This window comes from Myiozetetes cayanensis, unplaced genomic scaffold (assembly GCF_022539395.1).
Source record: "Myiozetetes cayanensis isolate MyiCay16 unplaced genomic scaffold, myiCay2020 scf1, whole genome shotgun sequence".
NCBI classification, from domain to species: domain Eukaryota; kingdom Metazoa; phylum Chordata; class Aves; order Passeriformes; family Tyrannidae; genus Myiozetetes; species Myiozetetes cayanensis.
The window spans coordinates 97,497,986-97,522,519 of NW_026086604.1; the positions used below are offsets into that span (position 1 = coordinate 97,497,986).

The 24,534-nt window shown below is 38.5% G+C and overlaps 1 protein-coding gene across 3 annotated transcripts in view; it reads left to right on the forward strand.

Annotated features, from left to right (window-relative positions):
- RALA (RAS like proto-oncogene A) overlaps positions 1-23,389 on the forward strand; it is a 31,412-nt gene extending 8,023 nt beyond the window's left edge. The window contains exons 1-5 of one of the 3 annotated variants that reach the window (XM_050305409.1): positions 5,681-9,132; positions 11,399-11,554; positions 12,179-12,387; positions 17,899-18,073; positions 21,467-23,389. In XM_050305409.1, the coding sequence (XP_050161366.1) occupies positions 11,441-11,554; positions 12,179-12,387; positions 17,899-18,073; positions 21,467-21,589 (621 nt within the window). In that variant the 5' untranslated portion in view covers positions 5,681-9,132; positions 11,399-11,440 and the 3' untranslated portion in view covers positions 21,590-23,389. Of the gene's footprint in view, positions 1-5,680; positions 9,133-11,398; positions 11,555-12,178; positions 12,388-17,898; positions 18,074-21,466 lie in introns of those variants that run through there. The other 2 variants (XM_050305417.1, XM_050305426.1) reach the window with 2 other exon arrangements.
- The last annotated feature ends 1,145 nt before the right edge of the window (positions 23,390-24,534 follow it).

Sequence of the window (24,534 nt, forward strand, 5' to 3'; positions counted from 1 at the left end):
GAAAGTGCCTTGGCACTTAATGTGAAAATCGATAAATCAACCTGAATATTAATAATTTCATACTGAGTTAATGAACTGAATGCCATCTGTTTCTAGCCATTGCATGTTTTATGCCTATAACGTGTGAAATAGCTGTGAAAGTCTACTATATGTCATTCAATTGGCAAGCATATGTTGAACTAAAAGACAATTAATTGCTCAGTTGGGTCTTTTAGGTCTATTAGATTAACTATCAATTTTTCAAATCATAGCTCTAATAGTTTTAGAATAAACTGCATCTAAAAATGGGGAGGGATCGACTAACAGTGTTTCAACTTTATGAATGCTGTATTACTCTGCAACATCAGGTGTATAACCGATCACATCCTTGAATCACTTACTCAAAAGGTTAGTTACGAGTTTTTGTGAGTCATGATATAAAATCCTTGCTCCCTGAATAAAACAGAAAAAATATTATAATTTTAGGAAGAGAAGTTTGGTCTACATAGAATATAAACAGGAGGAGATGTTACCAGAAGAAAATACAGTTATAAGAGTAGTGCTCTCACAATAATACTACAAAAAAGTACTTATGCATTTCTAATTGGGTGGTAAAACAGATGACAAAGTCACAAAATGAATGAAGTAACTTACTTTGCCAAGTCAGATTTCACTAAAGAAATTTGCTACAGCTCGATGATTCCTTAGAGGAATAAAAGGAAATTTTTGAAATGCCAAATCCAGCATGCTCCTATTTTATTAGGTTCCATTTGGCTGGTGTATTGATGCAGTCTGCCTGTGGGGAGAGAGAACACTTGCCTGTATTTGTGAAAGGAGATGGAGAACTTGGTGGTACCTGCTTCTTGATGTCTCTTGTTAATGCCCTGCATTCGGTCCTCTGTGTTTGCACCATTTGTGCTGTGGCCTTTGATGTAAATGTGCTTGCACCTGCTGGAGCACTTGTTTCCTGCATCCTTCATTGTTACAGGTATTTTATTAGCACACAATGTGAAGGATAGTGTATTTTGGTATTTCTACTCTGTTGAAACTTCATTCGCAAGGCACTGAGAAGCAGAAGAAGGCAATGCTTGTCTCAAACGCTTTATTTATTTACAAGCTTAAACCTTTTCTGTGTCAAGAATTTCATAGGAGCGTTAGTCAAACAAGGCTTCTATGTTCGTTCTGTCTGTGCTAATACTTGAAAGAATTTAAGGGTGTTCATATGAATTTTTATTGCAGTACTATATGACTAGCTAACAAGGTGAAAGAAGTTGTTTTGAGCTATCAGCATCAGAACTTGTCTTGGTGTGAAGACAGATGCCTGCAACATATAGATTCCCTAAGAGTGTTGGGTGCAGCCTGCCGTGAGCCTGGTGATTTGGTTTTGCTTTGCAGATACCACTTGTTTCTAGATTTCTCTGTGACAAGTTAACTTTCCTGACTATAGAGCAGCAAAACTATTTGGGTGGAGTTCTGGTTTTAGCGAGTGTGGATCTTAAGTCATTCTTCCTGGCTGTAAAAATGACCATGCAAATATTTGTTTTTTCTAGAAAACACACATCTGGCATTCTGAAATTCTAAAGGAATATTATAGGGGTTTTAACAATTAACAAAATAGTTTTCTTAGAGGAAAACCTATATTTTTTCAAATATGTCTTTTGGAAGCCACCTCCAGACTTTTCACAAAGAATCAACTTCATCAAACCAAGTCAATGTGCTTACTTTCAATCTTCCTTAAATTTCTGTGGTGTATACTGAAGTGTAAGTTTACAGGGGCAAATAACTGATGTTGTTTGAGATTCCTTTTGAAGTATGATTGACAAAAAACCCTCTGAATTTATGATACTGAACATGCTCTGAACAATTTTTTGAATGCAGTGCTCTTGAACTGCTTTTCGAAGTGAACTGCTGAAGCTCATGCTGCAAGCTCTGGCATAATTCCTTCAAGAGAACTCCCTTCTTGTTGCTTTCCAGAGCAGCTGGAAGCAGCAGCTCTGTGCCAGTGTGAGTGAAGCCTGCCTTACCAGTCAAAAGTTAGCTTCCAGGTGTGCTTTCTTGTACTTGAAACACAGCATGAAAATCACAGAATATGCTGACTTGGAAGGGACCCACAAGGATCATTGAGTCCAACCCTTAGCCCTGCGCAGGACCATCCCCAAGAGTCACATCATGGGCCTGAAAACATTGTCCAAATGCCTCTTGAACTCTCTTAGGCTTGATGCTGTGACCACTTCCCTGGGGAACCTGTTCCAGTGCCCAACCACCCTCTGGGTGAAGAACCTTTTTCTAATATTCAACATAAACCTTCCCTGACACAACTTCAGGCCATTCTCTCGGGTTCTGTCACTGGTCACTTCAGAGAAGAGATCAATGCCTGTCCCTCTTCCTCCCCTCACGAGGAAATTGTAGGTCTCCCCTCAATCTGCTCCAGGCTGAACAGACCAAGTGACCTCAACCGCTGCTCATATGGCTTCCACTCAAGGCCCTTCACCATTTTTGTTTCCATCCTTTGGATGCTCTCTAACACCTTAATATCTTTCTTATATTGTGACACCTAACACTGCACACAATATTCAAGGTGAGGCTGCACCATGCTAGCATGTCTTAGGTGACATGCTTCCCTGAGTTCTTAGTTGAATAGCTGTAGTGAAACCGCTGAGCTGTTGATTCGGCATTAGTAAAATTCATCCTTGGAAGCTGTACATTCAATCTTGCATTTTGGGGTGGGGGGGAGAGAGGCTTTTACTTTTTTCCACCATGAGTTTTGCTCATGGTGGAAAATCAGCAGTTATACCATGGTACCTGTTTGTCTGTCTTGCCACTAAATCCATGCATGGATAGCTTTGACAGGCTGGTGGCATGTAGTTGTTCATTCTTCTATTGTGACTGCTGTTACTGTTAATTCTCTCCTCATGGTGTATAATCTCAAATCAATAAAAAATTAATGCCTTCTGTTAATATGATAGATTAGAGATCTTCATGTTTATAAATATAGAGAAGACATGACTCTTACACTCGGTGTTAAAGCAACACTTCAGCATTGTCAACCTTAGAAAGTTAAGTTCCCTCAATGATTAGAATAGACTAAGATAGGGTACCAGCCATGTAATGAACATGTGGAAGCAGAAACAGTATTCCAGACTCTTTTTAAAGTGTGTATATTACCAAAATTATTTCACAATGTAACTTCAGTCAGTTGAACTATGAGAGCAATCTTATTGCTGGTGTGCTTGAGTTTTCTGCTTTTCCTACTGATCTCTGGAGCAGTCGAGACAACCATTGCAAGTATCTAGAACTCTTCCCAATGTTTTCTAATAGCCATCACATAACTTGCAAAAAGTGAGGAATCTTGAACAGGAGCTAGATTATGGTTGACGAATCTTAGAACACTTGCAGTGTTTTGCCACAGTGCTTATAGGCTGGAAGCGCTGTAGTTTTGCTTTCCCTGTGCTCAGCTATGTGTTGTTCTGGGCTGTCTTTGGTGCCAACAAGTTTGTTTCGGTAGCTAATCTGTCCAAAACCAGTATAGATTAATTTTGTCTAGAACAACTTCCTAAGTGCTTTGCCACCTAGTGCTATTGGGAGAAAGGGTATGGGAAGATCAGTCAGACCGTGCCAGGTTGAGTTTATATCAGCCTTGCAGATACACACAGCTGGGCTCAAGTGTTGTGTGTTTTGTCAGTGTTTTATGTGGACAGTGATGTAGCTGCTTCATTTTCTTTTCAGCACACTTCAAGGTTTGAAATCTTAAGACCTTGATTTTGTTCTAGACAGTTCCTGTTGTTTAGTTTGTTAGGGTTTTCATGTGCTGTTTACGTGTTGGTTTCCTGATGGAAGTGCCTTCCTGGAAGTGATCTTGCAGGATGCCAAAGAGGCTTTTTGGTAACAAAATGCTGAAATGATGACTTGAAACATATGGAATTCATGTATATTCTCACTTCAGAAGCTGTTGCCTAGTTCATGGCCACGTCCAAAAGCTGGTGCTAAGACCTTGTGGAGCCTTAGCAAATCTGTGAACTTCTTTGCTAGTGTTCTTTTGACTTCTTGTTGAAGAGATCTTGTTTCTTCTTCTGATGTCTTAAAAGTACAAAGCTGCAGGCATGCGGGAACCACTGTTCTTTATAGCAGCATGATGTACTTTACGAGATGAATGGACCTCAGTTACTTGATGAAGAGTTCACTGGTTGATTTTTCCAATTTAAGTACCTGGATATGGTTACAATTTGAAGTACCTGTCTCAAGGAGCTGGGAAATGTCTATCTTTTGCCTGAGATTTGCTGCTGCTGAGAGAAGGAACTTAAGTCAGTTTCCTACCCTTTGCTTTTGTTAGTATATCTGTAGTCAGTTACCTTAGTAAATTTGTTCTGTAGGTGTGGGAAACACAAGCACCTTATATGGTGTGCCTTGGAAAGCTTTGGAAAGAAGGGCTTACAAAACCTTGAATGTGGTTTAACTGCTTGTGAAACTCATGGGAAGCAATAAATCCTAGTTACCAGTTAAACATGTTTCTGTCAAAGGATTATTTTCAGGAGAGAGGGAAATACTTACTGTGAAAGTTTCTGCCTTGTTCTGAGGTTAAAGTTCAGGTGGCCTGATCCATTATCTAATGAGACTAGTCATTTCTAAGATAGGTTTGAATATTTGTGTTAGTTCTCCTCTTTTTCTAGGCTTTTACTTATAATTCATAGTGATTATTTAACTTTGAAATACTTGTTCTACCTTAATAAAATACTGCTACTACTTCAAGCAGAGCTTGACAGATGTTGTGTGTTTAAACACCAGTTAAACTTGAGCCATGGAATGACACTTACTACAATAATGCTGATCTAACTTAAAAAACTTACGTACTCTCCAGTTCTTAAAACAGTTGGTATCATATATCTTATGTCCTCATGTATCCTATCAATTTCTGGGTCATGGGCTGTTTCTGCTGTTCTGGTTTCAATATTGTAATTGGAAGCAGCTGTTGGGATGGTTAGACTCTGCTTGCCTGGAATTGCCTCCCTGCTTTTCCAGGAACATTTTTGTTGCAGAAATATCTGAGTCATTCCTGAAGTGTCTTCCGGATACTTGGCATCTAGTATGCTAGTGCTGTTTTCAAACAATACATTCTCAAGTATAATTTTGCTGTTGTTAACCAAACTGAAACTACGAGACTTAATAAACAATGAAGTAACTAGTTGAATTCGTGATCTTTTCATAATAGATAAGATTATATTGCCTGATGGTCCTTGGGGACATTGATATGTAACTTTTCAAAATTCTTGTTCTTGTGCTTTTTCTCAGAAAGCTGAACTTGTAATTTTTCGGTCATGTGAGGTAAGAGAGTTTTGAATCAATTTGGGGAATTAAGAAACTTTGGAGAATATTTAAACTCACTTAGAAAATACTGTCAAATAATTACCATAAATTTTCACTTCAGAATGCGGTAAGTTGTAGCTAATGTTTCTGGAAGTGATAGATTGTACTAAATTTAAACTACAGAGTAGTACAGGTATTAATTTATTCAATTAGAAAAACAAAATGAGTTATTTGATTAGCAGATGAGTTTCCATTACTGAATTTTCTTTAATTGTTCAGTAATTGATAATTTTACCTTTTGTGAAAGTATTTTGGTCAAAGCATATTGACTATAGTTCTTAATATTGTGCAGGCAGCTCATATATTTCAATTAAATTATTCCTGTTCCTTCAAACGTATCAAGTTCTAACTCTGTTAAACAGAGTAAAGGCAGGTGCTATGACATATCAGCCAGTGGTTGTAAGTGATGTTTGTTATCCAAAACACTCTTCAGAGAAGAAAGTTACTCATCATAAAAGTGAGTGGGTAATGAGGTTAATATGACAAACTTTCAAATTTTTATGTAATCTTAAAGGAAAGGAAACGAACTGGGATTCAGTTTTGATGTATTAGGTTTATGTAGGCTATAAAATTAACAATAAAAAGTTGGGGTTTTGTAATTGAAGGGCACCACTATCTCTGCTTATTAACTAGAATCTACTATACTAACTGTACCAACCGTGATTAAACACAAAGCTGTGTATAACTAGTCCCCTTCAAACAAATGCCTGCAGCAAATCAAAGTCCTACTGCTAAGGACAACTGCATATTCACAAAGCCTGCATTCAGCTTTATGTATAATGCTGCAGAAGATGCCAGCTGAATTTATGCCTGTAATGATGTGACTTGGGTGTAATGCTTTTCTTTCCCTGGTCTGTTCTTGTTGACATTCCATATACAAGACTCCAGGGAATCAGAACGGGCAGAATAGCTTCTTGACCTCTTTTGGTCTCGTTCTCTAAGAAAATGAGGCTGATCCTATGCTCTGTTCTTTGTTATTTTTCAGACCATTAGCCAGTGTTGGGTACATTTTGCCAGAGATTTAGGTGTCTTTGATATGATAGTTTCTGTAAATTTCTTTAAGTATGTACTGCTGGCTGAAGAGGGGGAAACCTACCCTGTGATTCACAGTACTCCCTGTGAAGGAAAGGAAGTAATCTAAACTGGGTTGTCTGTTGCCCTGTGTGGATGGTACACAGCTACTCTGTTGGCCACTTTTTTGCTCCCTCTTACTGTATGGACCTTGGGATTATTGCACTGGGGAGAGATGTAGAGGACAAATGGCATGGATATGTAAGGAAGCATGCATGCTTTGATTGTTTTGGAGCAAGTTACTCTGTAAGAAAAAGCCAACTGAAAAACAGGACAGCTTAAGAGGAGTCCTCTCAATTTGATCAGATAGCAAGATGAATGAGGGGATAAAACCCATACAGTTTTTTTCACCCTTAAGCATATTTTTGTCTCAGTTTATTGGACTGAAATAGTAGATGAGAGGACAAAATAAAGACTAATAAAGAAAGATCAAGGATTCCTGCTTTTTGTTTTCTTCTTCCCTAACATGTATTTGCAAAGATACCTGCCCTGAAAATATTGTCAATGACGATGCAAAGCTTTTTTTGTGTTGGCACCTGATTATCTTACTCTTGTGAATCTGGATAATCAATCTGTGGTCCAAGATGTGGAAGTTAACATGGTGAATATGTGTCCAAGTCCTGTCACAGAACCAGTGTCCAGCTCACTCCTCTGGTGCGTGGAGCTGAATGCTGGATATTGGGTTTAAATCTCTGAAGGACTAGGGGTAACATTGTGTTTTTTTGCACAGAGGAGCTTTGATGTAAGGTATAAAACTCAGGAGAACTTGATACTAATACAGGTAGAAGCCAGCAGCTTTCCAACTCCAGTTACAAATTCCTATATTATCTTAATCATGTAAAAATATCTTAAAAGTTATTTAGTTACCTAATCTTCTGTCCTTTGATTAGATTTTTAGACTGTTGGACAAGATGCCATTGCTGATGCTAACATGAATTCCTACCTCTGCAATTCTTAGTTAATCTAATTGCTCCCTAGCCTGGCTCTACAGAAATGATCCTAGCTCCAACTGGAAGCTTGCCATTAAATGGAGCACAGAATCATGGGGATGGTTATCTGCAAGCAGGCAGTAAAGCAGCTGTAGGAGCTTTGAGAATTGCTTACTTCGGCAGAGCAGTCAGATTCATTTGTTTGTGTCCTTATCTGCTCAAGTATGTTGGAAAAGGGCAGTTTCCTAGGAGTTTATCTGCAGTGGAGGTGAGGACTGATCTGTAGCATGGTGGTTAGACAGTGCTCTTGTCCTTCTCAGTGAAGGTGTTGCAGTACGTTGTTGAGCCAGTTAAGCTTTCGCTTCTCTTCCAACTTGTTGAACTACACAAAGAACTGTTTAAAAAAACCCTTTTAATATATGTCATCAACTGTATTGCTGCTATGAGATTTACAGTGGGTGTGGTAAAAAGCTGGCTTGCATAAATGGATGATACAGCTATTGACAACACCCTGCTTGACTCTGTGTGTCTCTCTGCTGTAGGGTGATGTAGAATTTGACTGCAGGATAATCCTATGTTTATCTTCTCACCCACAAATAATTTTGCATTGTGAAGCTGCAAATAATAATAAAAAAACCCACAGTACACATACTAAGAAAGTATGCTTTCTTGAGCTTCATACAACAGAGTTCTTGTCACAGTCTCTGTCAGTTTTATCATAATTATAAAGTAGGCCAATTCAGAAACTAGATATGACCCAAATTAATACTACTTATGAAAATAAGCCAGGCTACATAAATTATGGGTGGAAGGACTTTGTATGTGAAACTTCATCTTAGGTGCTTTACTGTTAAAATTGGAATCTAGGTTCCTCTTTGCTTTTCAAAAGCACATGAAACAGGTATGTGGTAGTAGCTTAAAACTTATCACTTTCAGGGTTCTCTCTGGCACAGTACTTGCTCTGAAGAAGTCTCTTTGGATTAAGTGTTGTTTGCACAGTATCGTATTGCGTTGTACTTGCATTGTTTGTAACTTATTTCTCTCTTTCCACATGTTCTACTGTCAGCAGGCCTGAGTTTTGCTAGCATTGTATCTGTACTGGATTGTGAAGAACTTGGGAGCAAACTGGCCTCCGTGAGCTGCCTCCTACTACAACATGGAGCAGAGTATTTACGACAAGCTTGTCTTTAAGATTTGAAGTCTGGTAGCGTGAAGTTTTACTATCTTCAGTATTTTAATGGAATGCTGTTAACTGACAGTTATTGATGACTTGGAATAGTGCTTTGACTGGTTGGGTCAGGTTTTTATAATTCAAGTTTCTTTGACTTGATCTCTTATGCTTCTTTGAAAGGACTTTGTCAAGACTTCTGAAAATGATTGACTGCTATAAAACCTTTCTGGTTAAAGAATTTTCAGGGAAAAGGAACATTGTCACTTACTTTATTATTTGTAATATCAAATTGGAAGTGGAAATGTGTTGGGTTCTTCATGTGTCAACTGTTGTAGAGTACAAAAAGCAGTGACTTCTGTTTGTCACACTGGGACATTACTTGTTGAATTGCAGCTTAAAGTAGAATATCGGTTTTCACACTGCTCAATCCACCTAAAGACTGTAGGTTAATTTACAACAAATATTACAGTGAAACATTGCTATTGTATATTTGAATTTTTTCAGATTGTTTGCACAAACTCACCTGACAGAGGTCCTGCTGAATTCATTTAGACTTGTTCCAGTGTTGAAGTACTTACAGAAGAATAGTTTGTTTTGTTGCTCAGAGTAGGCCATATCCAGGTATTACTAGTGCTTCAGTTTCTCTGCTTCTGTGAGTATATATTGTAATCAAAGCTTTGCAAACTGTGCTGTTGTCAGCTGGTAAATGGAATTCAGATGAATTTTCTTTATATTACTTGTCTGAAATACATACTAAGAAGTGTGACTTTCAGGATATGTTTTTCCTTTTAAGAGAAAAGTGGAAAGACAAAACAATGGAGTAGTTCAAAATGTAATGTAGTTTGAAATCATGCACATGGCTTGCAACTATTTTCGTGTTCTTGTACTCCCTCTTGAGTGAAAAGGAAGGAATGGTTATTTTTAAGACAAAATGGAAATGTGTTTTTGTTCTCTTCCATCTCCTTTTTAAAAGAACTTGTAACGTAATGTAAGTTGTATTTCTCTGCTATGGCTCTATAAATGAGTACACTAGCTTACTCATACTTACTTCACTTAGATAATCTTTCTCGGGAAAACAATTTAAGTGACTTAGTTTTCAGTTGCATTTTCAGAATTCTTTGACAGCACAATGGGTAGTGGTACTGATGTGATCTGAAGAGCTTTTCATGTGGTTTGTGGGTTAACCTTGGAAGGCAGCTACGTACCACACAGCTGTTTTCTTGCTCCCCCTCTCCACCAGGGGATTTAAAAAAAAAAAACCCTGCTCACTTCTAGCCAAGCAATGCCCAGCCAGTCCCTGAGCAATGGCACTCCTGACAAACTTCAAATGTCTCTGCCAACTTTTATTCCTAAGGTATGGCATGGGGATATCCCTTTGGTCAGCTGTTCCAGCTGTGTGTCTCCTAGCTGCTTGCTCATCCCCAGCCTACTTGCTGGCATGGCAGCATGAGATACAGAAAAGGCCTTAATGCTCTGTATTTATTTATTTTTACTTCCAGGAAAGAGTGGCTGAATCTCTACTGAAGCTTTAGTCAGCAAACTTTTATACTTACCTGCCTCACTGCTAACAAAACCATAGTGCATGGCCTCAACTAGGGATTTTGATGAAAGTTTTAAGAAAATTGTCATGCTTCGCATTCTGATTGTTTAAGCTGCACACAAGGGTAATTCATTATGCAGGAGAATGTAATTTTAGTGACATTACTTTTACCCATTGTGACCATTTGACAATGAGGTAATAGTGCCTTGTTACTACACTGTGTTATCTGATAGTTCTGTATGTAACTGAGCTGTGCTACCATATGAATGTGCTCTTTTTGAGCTTTGTAATTAACAAAATCTGAGTTACATTTTGTTCTTAATTGCTTCCATAGATGTTTATTGTATTTATATATGTAATGTAGATGTCATTGTGTCTCTTCAGAGCTTGTTTTGACCTGAAATCTCTGGAGGAGAGTACATTCTGTCACTGTACAGGGACTTTCACGTCTTAAGAACTGTGCAAGCAATCACAAATTTTACTATTGGGATAGGTAGGGAATGAAACAAAGGTGTGAGAGGATCTGCTGAAGAGATCTTCTCAAACTATTAACATGCTTGATTTTTTTTTTTTTTCAAAGTTACTGGAATTGTTATGTCTTGTATTTCTGCAAGCATACATTAAACTATGTGAGTTAACTCATAGAGCCTTTTGGTACTGGTGAGATGCAGAGATTTGTATTTAAGCAAACAGTCATGGGACTGAGACAACTATCCCAAATGCACTGAATAATTACATTTGTAGGCAAGTTGAATCTTTTTACTCTATGTAAACTAGATTATTCTTTTGGCTTCTGATGGACTTATTGAAAACCTTATTAGGTTTTAAGTTTGCTTACTTTTCTCTGTAAAAGTACACTAGATAATCCTTGTTGCTGTGTCTTAATGCTTGCTATTTAAGATGGAAATTCCTTCCAAAGTCTGTTTTCTTCCCCTGCAGCTGTCATATCACGTTTGTGATATGGTGGTGTGCAGTGTTTGGCTCACTGTGGTTTCCTTTTTCAATTCTTGTGTAGTAAACTAGCAAGTATTTTTGATACATACTGTGTCACTTAAAGAAAATGTCGTGTTCTATATACCAAGATATAAATCTTTTCCCTTAATTGCTCTTGGATGCTGTGAGCCCACTTGTGCTGTTTGCAAATGGTGAAAGATTTCTTTGCTTAAGTAGCAAAATAGATGAGCTCAGTATAATTTGTGGAATGATTTCCAGTGAAAAAACAGATAGGTTTCACTGAAGACAGCAGAACTGAAATTAAGTCATTAGATATGTAGGGATTTGAAACAAATCAAACAGATCATGTGGGAAGAGGAAAAGAAAACTAATGAAGCAATATTTTTCTTCCAGGTTTTTTTCATTTGATACCTGTGAATTTTCTGCAATCCAAAGATGGCAGCAAATAAACCTAAAGGACAGAATTCCTTGGCTTTACACAAAGTCATCATGGTGGGAAGTGGTGGTGTGGGAAAATCTGCTTTAACACTACAATTCATGTATGATGAGGTAAGAATCTGCACTAGAAATTAGGAGATGCCTGCTACATAGTGTTAAGTTAGATTTGTCCAGTTTTTTTCTGAAAGAATCTAAATGTATGTGATGTGGTATGAAAGACATCAATTAAGTGGGACAAAAACATGTTTTGAGATTACTGATTTGCCCCCTAGAGATACCCGGGAAGGTAACATTTGGCCTTTTTCAAACTTCTAAGCAGTTAGATGCTCTGTCATATAATTGGAATATTTTTGCATTGTTCACTAGACCTATTAGAACTTAGTTATTACAGCTGAAAGCTTCTTTACTTAGGTGAGTTGCATGATGCCTGAAACAACCAAGCTTTTCTGTGTTTTTTTATGCTGCTGATGAAGAGAGGAAAGGAAATCAGTTTTTTGTTTCCTTACTTTTTTTTCCCCAGTGAAAGTGGCTGAGGAAAGCAAAAACCTAAAAACTGTTTGGGCTGGGGAAAAGTCTGCTTTAACTGAGTTGTTTGAGTATTTCTCATGGCCTAAATGCATATGCTTAGTTGTTAGTTACTGCACCCATTTAAGATGTTTGCTATATCCTGGTGTTCAGACAGAAGCATTTGCCTTGTATAAGCATGATTTTATATCATTAAGAGTTTTTTTCTAGTTTGTTGAAGACTATGAGCCCACCAAAGCAGATAGCTACAGGAAAAAAGTGGTTCTGGATGGGGAAGAAGTCCAAATTGATATATTGGACACAGCAGGGCAGGAGGACTATGCTGCAATTAGAGACAACTACTTCCGAAGTGGAGAAGGCTTCCTTTGCGTCTTCTCTATTACAGAGCTGGAATCCTTTGCAGCAACTGCAGACTTCAGGTAAGTTACAAGGCAAGATAATTATTCTAATTACACTGCAATGATTGCAAGTGGTTTCATTTTGTTGTGTGGTATCTTTTTGATAATCCACACTGGATGACAGCTCTTACTGTTGTCATATAATGTTCTGAACAGATGCCTAGCCATGCCTTTGCTATCTGTACCACTTCAAATATCTAAGCTGCTGTGTTTCTGAATACCACAAAGGCTGTTGCCCCAGAGCAGATACTTCTGCCCTTTGTAAGTTGGTGTTGCTTGGCACTTGTGCTAGGAAGCAGTGTTTTTTTAAGGAGGCATGCAGCTATTCAAAGTAATGAATCTGAGAAAAATTTCATAGGGTTTGTATGGTTGCCTGTAATTTATGTACAGTACTGTGTACTTCCCGGAGTTGTCTTTTTTTAGTTCTTACTTCATGTGTAGAAGACATATGTGTTTCCCTTAACCAGTGAAACAACACCTAGAGCAAAAAAGCAGCTATAGCATGTGCAGCTGTTTTATACTAGAATACTTGTTATAAAGATGACATGACCAGATTTCAGTTGAAAATCCTACAGAATAACCATATCTGGTGATGCCTGTCTGCAAAGTCTTAGGCAGTGTGAGGCATGTGCATTGTGTTCTGGGAGACCAAAGTGCATAGTATCAACAACACAAGCCTTTCTACCTCTTAAAGGTGGTCTTATGAACAACGGAGTATTGGGTTTGGGTGACAAGGTTTTGGAAGCAGGGGTGGCTTCTCTGAGAATCTGCTAGGAGCTTTCACTATGTCCAATGCCAGACAGCTCCAAGAAGTATCTACCTCTGGCGAAGGCTGAGCCCACAAGCAACAGTGGTAGCACCTCTGGGATAACATATTTAAAAAAGGGGAAAAAAGTTGTTGGGGAGGAGCAAATTGCAACCAGAGAAGAAAGGAGTGAAGAAGTGAGAGAAGCAGCTCTGCAGATGCCAAGGTCAGTGAGGAAGGAGGGGGCAGGGGTGCTCCAGTCACCAGAGCAAAGCCTATGACAAAGATCATGGTGAGGCAGGCTGTCCCTCTGCAGCCCATGGAGTTCCATGGTGAAGCTGATATCACCTGCAGCCTCTGGAGGACCCCAAGCCACAGCAGGTGGATGCCTGAAGGAGGCTGTGATCCTGTGGGAGGCTCATGCTAGAGAAGGCAGCACCTGTTGAGAGAGGAGCCCACACTAGAGCAGGGTTGCTGGCAGGACTTGTGACCCCATGTGGTACCCACGCTGGAGCAGCTCTGCCTGAAGAACTGCAGCCTGTAGGAAGGACTCACCTTGGAAAAGTTCATGGAGGGCTGTCTCCCATGGAAAGGACCCCCCACTGGAACAGAGGAAGGACTCCTCTCACTGGGGAGGATGCAGAGCAGAAACAACATGTCATAAACTGACCACAAGCCCCACTCTCTGTTCGCCTGTGCTGCTGGCAGGGAGGAGGAGGTAGAAGCGGAAGTGAAGTGAAGCCTCGGAAGGAGGGAGGGGTGAGGGTAAGGTGTTTTTTAAGATTTGGTTTTACTTTTCATTACTGTACTAGTTTAATTGGTAATAAATTCAACTAACTTAGCCAAGTTGTGTCTGTTTTGCCCATGACGGTAATCAATCAGTGATCTCTCCTGTCCTTAACTCGTGAGCATTTCATTGTATTTTCTCTCCCCTGACCAGCTGAGAAGGAAGGTGATAAGTAACTTTGGTAGGTACCTGGCATGCAGACAGGATCAACCCATCACAAACACAAATGAGAAGTATTTTTTATTGACGTAGTAGATATACATTTTATGTAAAGGATTGCTGTAAATCTGTCCCTTCAATTTTGCTTGGATGGAATTTTTCTCTGTAAAAGATACGGATGTAATTTTTTGAATTTACAAGACAAAAGGTCTGCATAGCATTCACCCTTCCTGTCAAAATCAGCATATTATTTAATTGTAAGCAAACATAAAACCAGAATTTGGAACTGGATATTTTTGGTGTAATAAAGGTTTAACAGGATAGGGTTTTAAGATGGCTTTCAGGTATGCAGCATATTAAAACTCTTATGATAGCAATGATAGAATATTATACAGGCAGCAGCATATTACAGGTGCTCAATGTTGTTTGAGAGAGAAAGCATATTTAAATCACGCATTGCTGTATTTAAAAAAACAACAAAAGAGATCAGAAAATGGTTTTACCTGTTCAAAGTGTAGTGAAATAGGAAAGGCCATAACCTTTGACAAAAAAGTAAGGAAACAAACATAAGAAGACATTATCTACATTCCACTGAAATAAGGCTTCTCAAAGATACTGTCACAGTTCAACTTAATTATCAACTAAGTAGTAAAACATGTTTAATATCTTTAAGGGAGGAGTAGAGGGTATGAAGAGAGGAGACACTGAGAGTTTTATCTTCTAGTGTTTTTTTATTTACTTGTGTCTCTATATATATGTGTTTATATATTTTGAGAGAGGGAGGAGAAGGCCTTTATGTTTGCAGGCTTATGCTAAGTACTGTCAGTCGTGGAGGACTGTTAAGTATAGTTCAGCTTCTTTAGAGTACAAAATGACCTATTCAAATCTGTTTAAAATTGTGTCAATGCTTCACGGTACATGATCTTTGGCTTTAGAAAAAGTCCTACTTTTCCAGTAAAGGTGAGTGTTAACAGTATACATGTTGATATAACAAAAATTAAAGAAATAATCCCTTTAAGTAGATACTAAATCCTCCTCTGTCCAAATCTGAAAGTGCCTTTCAAGTTGCCTTTGAAACTGTAGAAGCCTAAATGCTAAAATGTAGCTCAGAAAAATTTTCTCATGTGTGTACAGTTAAAGTACCTTTGACATTGTTGAGTAGTCTGAGGGCGTGCTATTTAAGAGCCAGATATGAAAGAAAGTGACAAGAAAAATTTGGATGTTTGTTTCAGTGGAATTTTGTTCTGCTGGAATGGCAGACCTCCAACAGAAGAGCTGTGTACTCCTTCAGTGTCTGCAGTGGGGTTCCTGTTAACGCTCTGAAATGCCAATGCAGGCCTGCAATGACTATACTTTTAAATATTTGAAAGGCAGTTTGATAAAATTTGGCCTTGCTTTAAGTAAAATTTGTCTAGCTCTTATGTTTTGGCTTTTTTTGCTTTACATTCTAGATTTCAAGGTGGCGCATATCATTTGTTCAGGAGATATCAGTCTTCAGAGGGGTCGCAAAGGAGAATATTGTTATCTGGATTGCTGTTAGATTAACTCTTTACATAATTAAATTGTTTGGCATCTCTGGTGGTTTGACCTGGCATTTATGCCAGGTGCCCACCAAGGGTTCTCTATCACTCCCCTCCTCAGCTGGACAGGGGAGATAAAATACAGTGAAAGGCTTTTGAATTAAGGACGAGGAGAGATCACTCATAAATTACTGTAACAGACAAAACAGACACAACTTGGGGAACTTCACTGCATTTATTACCGTTCAAAATCAGAGCAGGATAATGAGAAGTAAAACTAGCCTTAAAAACAACTCTCCCCCATCTCTTCCTCCTTCCCAGGGTCTACCCACTCATCCCCAGTGGCACAGGGAGACAGGGAATAATGGAGTTGTGGTCAGTTCATCACATGTTGTTTCTGCTGCTGCTTCCTCCCCTGCTCCAGTGTGGGGTCCCTCCTATGGGAGACAGTCCTCCATGAACTTCTCCAGTGTGAGTCCTTCCCACAGGCTGCAGTTCATTAACTGCTCCAGTGTGGATCCTTTTCCACAGGGTGCAGTCCTTCAGGAACAGACTGCTCCAGCTCTGTCGCCCACAGAGTCCCAAGTCTTGCCAGCAAACCTGCTCTAGCATGGGCTCCTCTCTCCATGGGCCCACAGGTCTCTGCCAGGAGAACCTGCTCCAGTGTGGGAATCCTCCATGGGCTGCAGGGGAATCTCTGCTCTGGTGTCTGGAGCACCTTCTCCCCCTTTTTCCCTGACCTTAGTATCTGCACAGTTGTTCCTCTCACATATTCTCACTCCTCTCTTCTCTGAGTGCAATTATATCTATGCAGTAACTTTTTTTTCCCCTTCTTAAATACATAATCCCTGTGGCATTATTGCCATTGCTTACTGGCTTGGCCCTGTCTATTGGTGTGCCTGTCCTGGAGCCAGCTGGCATTGGCTCTGTTGGACACCTGGGAAGCTTCCAGCAGCTTCTCAGAGAAGCCACCCTTGTAGTCCCCTGGCTACCAAAACCTTATCACTCAAACCCCATATAGGATCACCTAGATAATTAGTGTTGAAAGCTACTAGTTTTTACCAGTAATCTGATTTGCATAGATACTGTAGTGATGCACTGAGTTTTCTACTGGCCACCTTCCTAATCCACGGACTTTTCAAACTACTCGTGGATAACTGCAAACCCTGTTAAAATATTTGCACTGGTATTTGTGGGGAAGAGGAGAAATGCTGCTTTTTAGTTATACCTCAGACATAAATGTAGTGTTACAAGCTGCCTCCAATGCATAGCTGTTGGTTAAAACAAAAAAAAAAAGGTCTGTCTGCAGTTTCTCAGCCCTATGAGTAGACCTCTCCCACAAGACTACATGCTATTCAGAGCTTTTTGTAACAGCAGGAGGATCCTGCCATATACCAAGTGAAAGCCCTTTAGAATATCAATTACTTAGTTGTCTTCAGCTTCTCTCCCTTCAACTTTAAATTTTGTTTCACCTTAGCCAGCAAAAGGAATTTTTTTCTCCATTCGTTTTGTCTGTCTTTCAGAAATCGCCCCATGATCAGTGGTTACATTTCACTGCTAACTTTATGCTCTTTTAGACAAAATACAGAATATCGCTCTGAGAACTGTTCTTCCTGATACTTCTAATGCATTTCCAATTAGAAGAAAACTTTCATTATTTTTAAGTGTTGAAGACTTATGTACCAAACGATTTGTAGTATTGAGATTTACAACTTTAAACCTTCCATCCTAGCAGTTGAAACAGTAGAAGCATCTGCTCTTAAAAATATGCATATACAACTTGTATTTGTACACTGGCTTATAACTGAATTAAGATCTCTGCAGAGACTGAATATAATTGACTCAAGAAAGATTCCTGAAAGGAAAAGATTTTCTTTTAATATGCTGTAGACCATTTTATCAGCTTTAAAAATGGTGCATGCATTTCGTTAGGAAAAAGTCAGCAGTAAAACTGAAGCTTGGATAACTTCAAAATGGCAATCAAAAGTAGTAATATAAAGACAATGGTAAATGCTCTCAAATGACACTGTTAAAGGGAATGAATTATTAATATAAATTCTCACCTAAACTAATTCTGTTCTATTTTTTTCATTTCTTACTGACTCACCTCCTTTCTTCCTGGAGGACTAGTTGTCTGTCCCTGTCTTCATTCTGCATAATGTCATAATGAGGTTTAAGACTTTCCTGTTACATAAGCTTCATAAGAGGAATACGTGGCTTTTCACTGTAAGATGGAAAAGTATTTAGTCTGAGTTCTTCTTTTTGTGTTCTAAGAATAGTACTCCATGCAAAGCTTAATTTTCTTTTTCTTTTTTCTCCAGGGAACAAATCTTAAGAGTAAAAGAAGATGAGAATGTTCCTTTTTTGCTAGTTGGTAATAAATCAGATTTGGAAGATAAAAGGCAAGTTTCTGTAGAGGAAGCAAAAAACAGAGCTGATCAGTGGAATGTTAATTATGTGGAAACATCTGCAAAAACACGAGCTAATGTTGACAAGGTAATAACTGGTCTCTTAAAACAAAGGATCTATCCATCAGTTTTTACATTATCCCTCTTTTCCATGGGTTTCTCTATATGTTCATTATTTTAGCAATTATTTTTGTGAAATTTTATTCAAATACTTTCCTCCCGTAGTTTGCAGGGAGTGCATGACTAGGTGACTTCATGTAGAATAGTGAGAATGTTAGGTGTAAGAAGTTTATCCCATCCTAAACTGCAAGGAGTCATTATACATTTATGATACAAGATCTTATTTCATTAAAATTTTCTTAGGTCAGCTGTTTGGCCTAGACTTCTTACTGCATTTTCTGTAACTGGAACACAGTCTGCTTTTGAACAGTGAGGAGTACTGTCTGATCCTCAGAATAAAATACCTTGTAAAAGCAGGTAAGGAGAGATTTGAGCCCTCCCTACCCTCATTTTACCATCTGCCTATTTGTATGTTGCGTCAATAAAGAATGGATGAACCCAAAAAGCTTTGAAAAGCCTAGAAGTGCCTCATGAGTTTTCAGGGATTAAACCTGGTTCAGAAGGTCGTGAAATAAGAGAGAATATTTGTCTCCAAGAAATGAAAATATTGATTAGTTGTAAGTATTTCACTATAACTGTAAAAGACAGGAGTTCTTGGAATTCAGAATAACTCTCAGCCTTGTAAACTGTACGAGTAACAGATGTGTGGCAAAAGAAGTAGTTTAGTGCAATGGGCCAACCTTCCTTTCAGAGCTGTTGGCAAACTTCACCACACATTGAGTCACAGTATGGTTCGGGTTGGAAGGGACCTTTAAAGATCTCTAGTTCCAACCCCCCTGCCGTGGCCAGGGGTGCAACCTACTAGATTAGGTTGTTAAGGCCCTATCCAACTAGATCTTGAACACTTCCAGGGATGGGGCATCCTCAGCTTCTCTGGGCAGCCTGCTCCAGTGCCTTACCACCTCTACAATAAAGATTTTTCCTAATTTATTATTTAAATCTATTCCCTTTCAGTTCAGAACTGTTCCCCTAAGCTGTCCCTGTAAAAAGTTGCTCTCCCTCATTTTTATAAGCCTCTTTAAGAACTGAAAGTCTGCAATGAGGTCTCCCTGGAGCCTTCTCTTCTCCAGGATGAAAAACCCCCGTTTTCTTAGCTTGTCTTCATAGGAGAAGTGCTCCAGTCCTCATATCATCTTTGTGGCCTCCTCTGGACTTGCTTCAACAGGTCTGCATCCTTCTTGTGCTGGGGGGCCCCAGAGCTGGACCAAGCGCTGCAGGTGAAGTGTCAGCAGGGAAGAGTAGAGAGGGACAATCACTTCCCTGGATCTGCTGGCCAGCCCTCTTTTGATGCAGCCCAGGATACCTTGGCCTTCTGGGCTGCAAGCACACACTGTTGGCTCACATCCAGCTTTTCATCCGTGAAAACCCCCAAGTTGTTCTCCACAGGGCTGCTCTCAGTGAGTTCTTCTGTTAGTCTGGACTCATGTCTGGGACTGCCCCAACCCAGGTGCAGGACCTTGCCCTTTGTGACAAATTTTCTAATGTGAATCCTTATGTATGAGCTGTCAACTGAGTATGAGAGCTGTAGTGTGAGTTCTCTTTTGTAATAATTTAAACTCAACTGTTGTCTCCTGCCAGTTATCTGCCTGAAGAAACTGAGTGTTCAGAACTACACTAAGAACTGTGCGCTGTTCTGTAGAGTAAATTAAGTCAATTAAATACAGCAGAACTGATAAATACAGCTCTTTTTTATTGTTGTAAAAGCTAATAAATCTTTTAGTTTTGATGTATAATTGCAGTTAACAGCCATCTATTACAGTATAGAAATTGCCAGCTCTTCAAATCCACTTTACTATCTTTTAGTAGCTAGGAAAAAAAGTGTGTGTATGTATATTTTTTCAATAGCTCTCTTATCGATAGACTTTGCACACACATGGTAGGCTACCACAGAGCTCCAGGTTTCTTTTTGGAGCTGGTGGCATAAGGGATCCAGGTCAGCATGTGTCACATAGATTTGGGGTTTGACAGGCCATAAATGAGGCTCTGTTGGCACAAGTGAATACCATGTATTCTTAGTTACTTGTAGCATATGAAGTTTTGTGGTTGGTTACACAAACTTGGGTTACTGTTTTATGAGAAATCTGGCCTCTGAATTCCAGAATAGTGGGTTTGCTCATTTGGGAGAAATACAGAGAGCTGACACTTACTTTGGCAAAGGTGGCCCACTAAGCATTTTCTCAGAAGCTTATGTATGCCAGACAGCTAAATACTGTAGTGTGGTATCAGTGCTTAAGCAAGTTGACAGTTGCATCTTACCATTAGCACAGATTTAATTTCAAGCAAGTAACTTAGTGCACATCAGAAAATCTAAAGGCAATCTCATTTCTTGATGGAAATGTTTAGTTCCATTGATTTTTTTTTTCAGATTCCATGTAACGAAGGTTGATGCTCTTGCTGCACTCAATGTGAAATTAGTATCATTGCAAATAAAACCTTACTGAGCTCTGTAGAGGAGTTTTTCAACCCCTGCACTGTCCATATTTCAGAGAAATGAATCAAGTCCCTTGACATAGATCTAGAAAATGTTTTCTGAGAAAGAAAAGTTTTAGAATTGCTCAGATGATTCCCTACAATCAAATTATAAAGATAAATAATTATTTGCTGTAGCCTCCTGTGAGTCAAGTAAAAATCTGCTTTTCAAAATAGTAGTTTTAAGCAGTCTAATCATAAAGCCTTAACTGTCAGTAAGATCTCTCTTAAAAAAGTCTGGGGTGTAACTCCAACGTTGTCACATTCGTTTCCTACTAAACCATTTGACGGAAACGAACTTCATATGTACTTTGAGGTTGTAATATGGTAGCTGAGGTTACCTGATATAAGAAATTGTTTATGTAGTCATATGATTGATAACTTTGCTTTAAGGGAAGTGCTATTTTTTTTTTCCCTAATCACTTTGTGTTTAGACTTGCACCATGGAACATACCATGAAATGTTCAGTGTATGTCACTGCTGCATTAATATGTTTCTAGGCTTGGATGTTCACTTTTTCAGCCTTTGCACTTCATCACTGAAAATATTCAAAATATAACCTGATTTCCTTGAGTCTCCTCAGTAAGATGTACATACAACATTTGATAATCTTGACTGGTGACAAGACCCTTGTTTCAATCCTTGTTAAAAATTGTCTGACAAGATTCATAAGCAAATGTCAAGACAGGGGAACATTATGGTGCCATGAAAGAAGCAGGATTGCACCATATCAACTTGGCCTTCAGAACCAAAGATTTGTTGGATTAATATTTGTTTGCTCCACCTGGTTGCATATAATGGACTCTATTCTAAACAACAGAAGTGAATATCAGTGATAAATTAACTCATGTCTGTGAATGTTTTTGAATTTATATTCTTATATCTTTTTTAGGTGTTTTTTGATTTAATGAGAGAAATTAGAGCCAGAAAAATGGAAGACAGCAAAGAAAAGAATGGGAAGAAGAAAAGAAAAAGCCTAGCTAAGAGGATCAGAGAAAGATGTTGCATTTTATAATCAAAAGCCTGGATTCCTTTCCTTCCCAGACCATACTAATAAAAACCATAATTTATAAGCATGCCATTGAAGGCTGAAGTGACTGAAATTACCCTAACATGTTGGAAAATGTAATGTACCACTAAAAGCATGAATTGGAGCTGCACTGAAAGTCAAATTCACTGAAAACAAATTATGTGGCTTCAAGAGAAGCAAAGTTCAGTCCATTTCATAATTGCCTACCTTCTCACATTTCTTCTGAATGTAGTGTTTCATAGGCAGTCTTTTCTTTAATAGTGAATAGAGGGGCGAAGTATTACTTTGTGGGTTCTTATAAAGCATAATTTTTTATCACTAGTAATTGTCAATTCATCTTGTCTTTTGTTGCCTTGAAAATTACAATTGTGAACATGATACCTAACAAAGCAGCATGCAGCTGTTTTGCCATGGAGTTATGCAAATTAGAAAAGAATAATGTATATGCGAACAGTTATATTGAGGAAAACTGCATTACCTGATTAATTTAGAAGAGTGATATAAACTTTTACATTGAAATATTTGAATATGCCTTAATTTTAAAACCCAAACATAGCAGGTTGCTTAATCAAGGGTGTATTTTCAACTTTGTTGCATGGAGACTGTCCCTGCACATCAGTGCGAGGCTGCCCTCTCTGAGGAGTGCAGTTACATGAATGATTTTGCTAACTAGCTGTCTGCTAGCAGTGTCTGTTCTTTAAATGTGTGCCATACTCTGGTATTGTGAATAATACAGAGCATATTCTGTCATCCATAATTTGGTAACAGTATGGTATCTTAACGAAAAGGTCAGAATATATATAAGACTGAAGTCATAAGCCTATGGCACATCTAAGCCTAGAATGGTTGTTTAAAATTTAATGTACTGGTACCTTGAAACTTCCCTTTTGCGCATAGATTTTTGTCTAGGTGTTCCTTGGGTTTTAACTCCCTGGAATTGGGTGGAGTGGGGCTAATCTAGTAGCGCTACTGTGTTTTAAGATGTTGTCTGGCAAATTCTGGTTAATTTCTTTTGTGTTCCTAATACTCAGCTATGGGAACATGGTGTGTTATGCTGAAGCTCTTTGCAGGTTTTGTACTGTTTAGTCTATGTTGATTTCAAATGGGGAACAGTGTAGCTACTTTTTCTAGTTAACCTTGATATCAAACAATCAAACATGCTTTGCAATACAGAAACATTTAACATGTACATCCAAAATCCCCAAACAAAACATACTGCCTCAGTTGCTTCGGAACAGCGAGAATACTAGCACACGGTTAGTATGCTACATCCTGACTAAAATATACCAGAATGTTTGAGGGTTTTGGACTCCTCTGTGGTGAGATGGGCTAGATCAATTCCACAAACTGTTACACTTTTTATACATGTGTAAGCCTATAACTGACAGTTTAAAATGTGCTCAAGCAAACTAGGTAACAAATATTTAACTTTCATGCTAACAGACGTTTTAGGGACTCAAGTCTTAGAAGTTATATTTGTCATGTTAAATATTTATCAATAGGAATTTTGTATGTGCATTTAGTAGACTGCCAAGTGCAGAATTGAAGTTACTCATGTAACTGGCAAATAAGCCAGTCTTCATCTTACTGTGTACTCATTTGGGTCTATTTAGCCAGGGAGTCTAACCACTAACATTGTGACTTTGCTTTGGAACCTGTATACTGGGAACTGAGGTGTTATGAAGCCACTGGACACATGAAAATTGTCTTGGCTGATGCCTTATCCTGTCCTTTTATTTGCTATTTGAGCCATTGAAAGATGAATAAACTTCCATTTTTCTAAAATACTTGTGCAGTGTCAATTAATAACTATTATTCATAAATATTGCTATAGCTGATGCTGGTTGTCAAGCAGTTAAACCTAAATATTCCAGAAGACTGGTTTGTGTGCGTGAACAAAATTGTACATTAAATCTAATTAGAATGATAAAAAGCCACTTCATAATAGTGAGGCGATGTATGTGCTACCTTTTATCCAGAGCTAATTACTTACTTGTTATAAAAAAGAATATCAGAAAAGAGGCAAACAAACTGAGGTAACCTTGTTCCAGAATAACTTTTCCATAAAAATGGAAAGTGAGATTTAAAAACAAAAATTAAGTGGACAAAAAACCACCAACCAACCAAAAACAGACTACCACCAACCTACATAAGTTTTATTAAAATAAAAATGTATTCTAAGTCATTTCCTTTTGACACAATGAAGGAAAACATAAGTGTTCTTCTCAACCTGCAGGGAATAGAGTTTGCATTGTGAATTATAGGATTTGGGTATATGTTGAGAGAGTCATCCAAACTTAGTGTTGTATTTGCATCATAGAGGAGTGTTTGGTATAGCCTACTTGTGTGTCTGAAACTCAGGTCTAGCTGCTCAGAGTGCTCTGTGCCTGAGGGCATGTTTCATCCCCTGTTTCTCCAAGAAGTTGAAGATACTTTCTTCACTGGCAGGATCAAAGCCTTCCATAGTAGTTCCCTCCAAGTTTGCCTAATGCTGGCAGTGCTGTTGCTCCCTTTTGCAAACTGACTGGCTTGGTAAAACTGCAGACCAGAGAGATGCCTTAATTTGTATTAAGCTATACAGTTCAGTTTTCTCGTACTTATGAATATGAAACATTAAATTTTTATGCTAGCTCCATTTTTTCTGTACCTTTTCATAGCTTTAAGAACTCGATTAACTTTTGAAAATGTTGGCTAAGAAATCTGTGGTCTATTTTGTAGTTTCTGTAGCCTCCTGATGAGCATACAGTAGCTTAACAATAGTAGTGTCTAGCAGGTGTTTTTTTTTTTTTTTTGTTCTGCAACAGCATCACGATGTGCGGGAGGTGCTTTCCCTTTAATACTGACCTTGTTAACATCACATTAGAATGCAGAATGACCCCTTTGGCACTTCCAGTGGCCATCATAATGCAACAAAATATGCTTTGTATCGG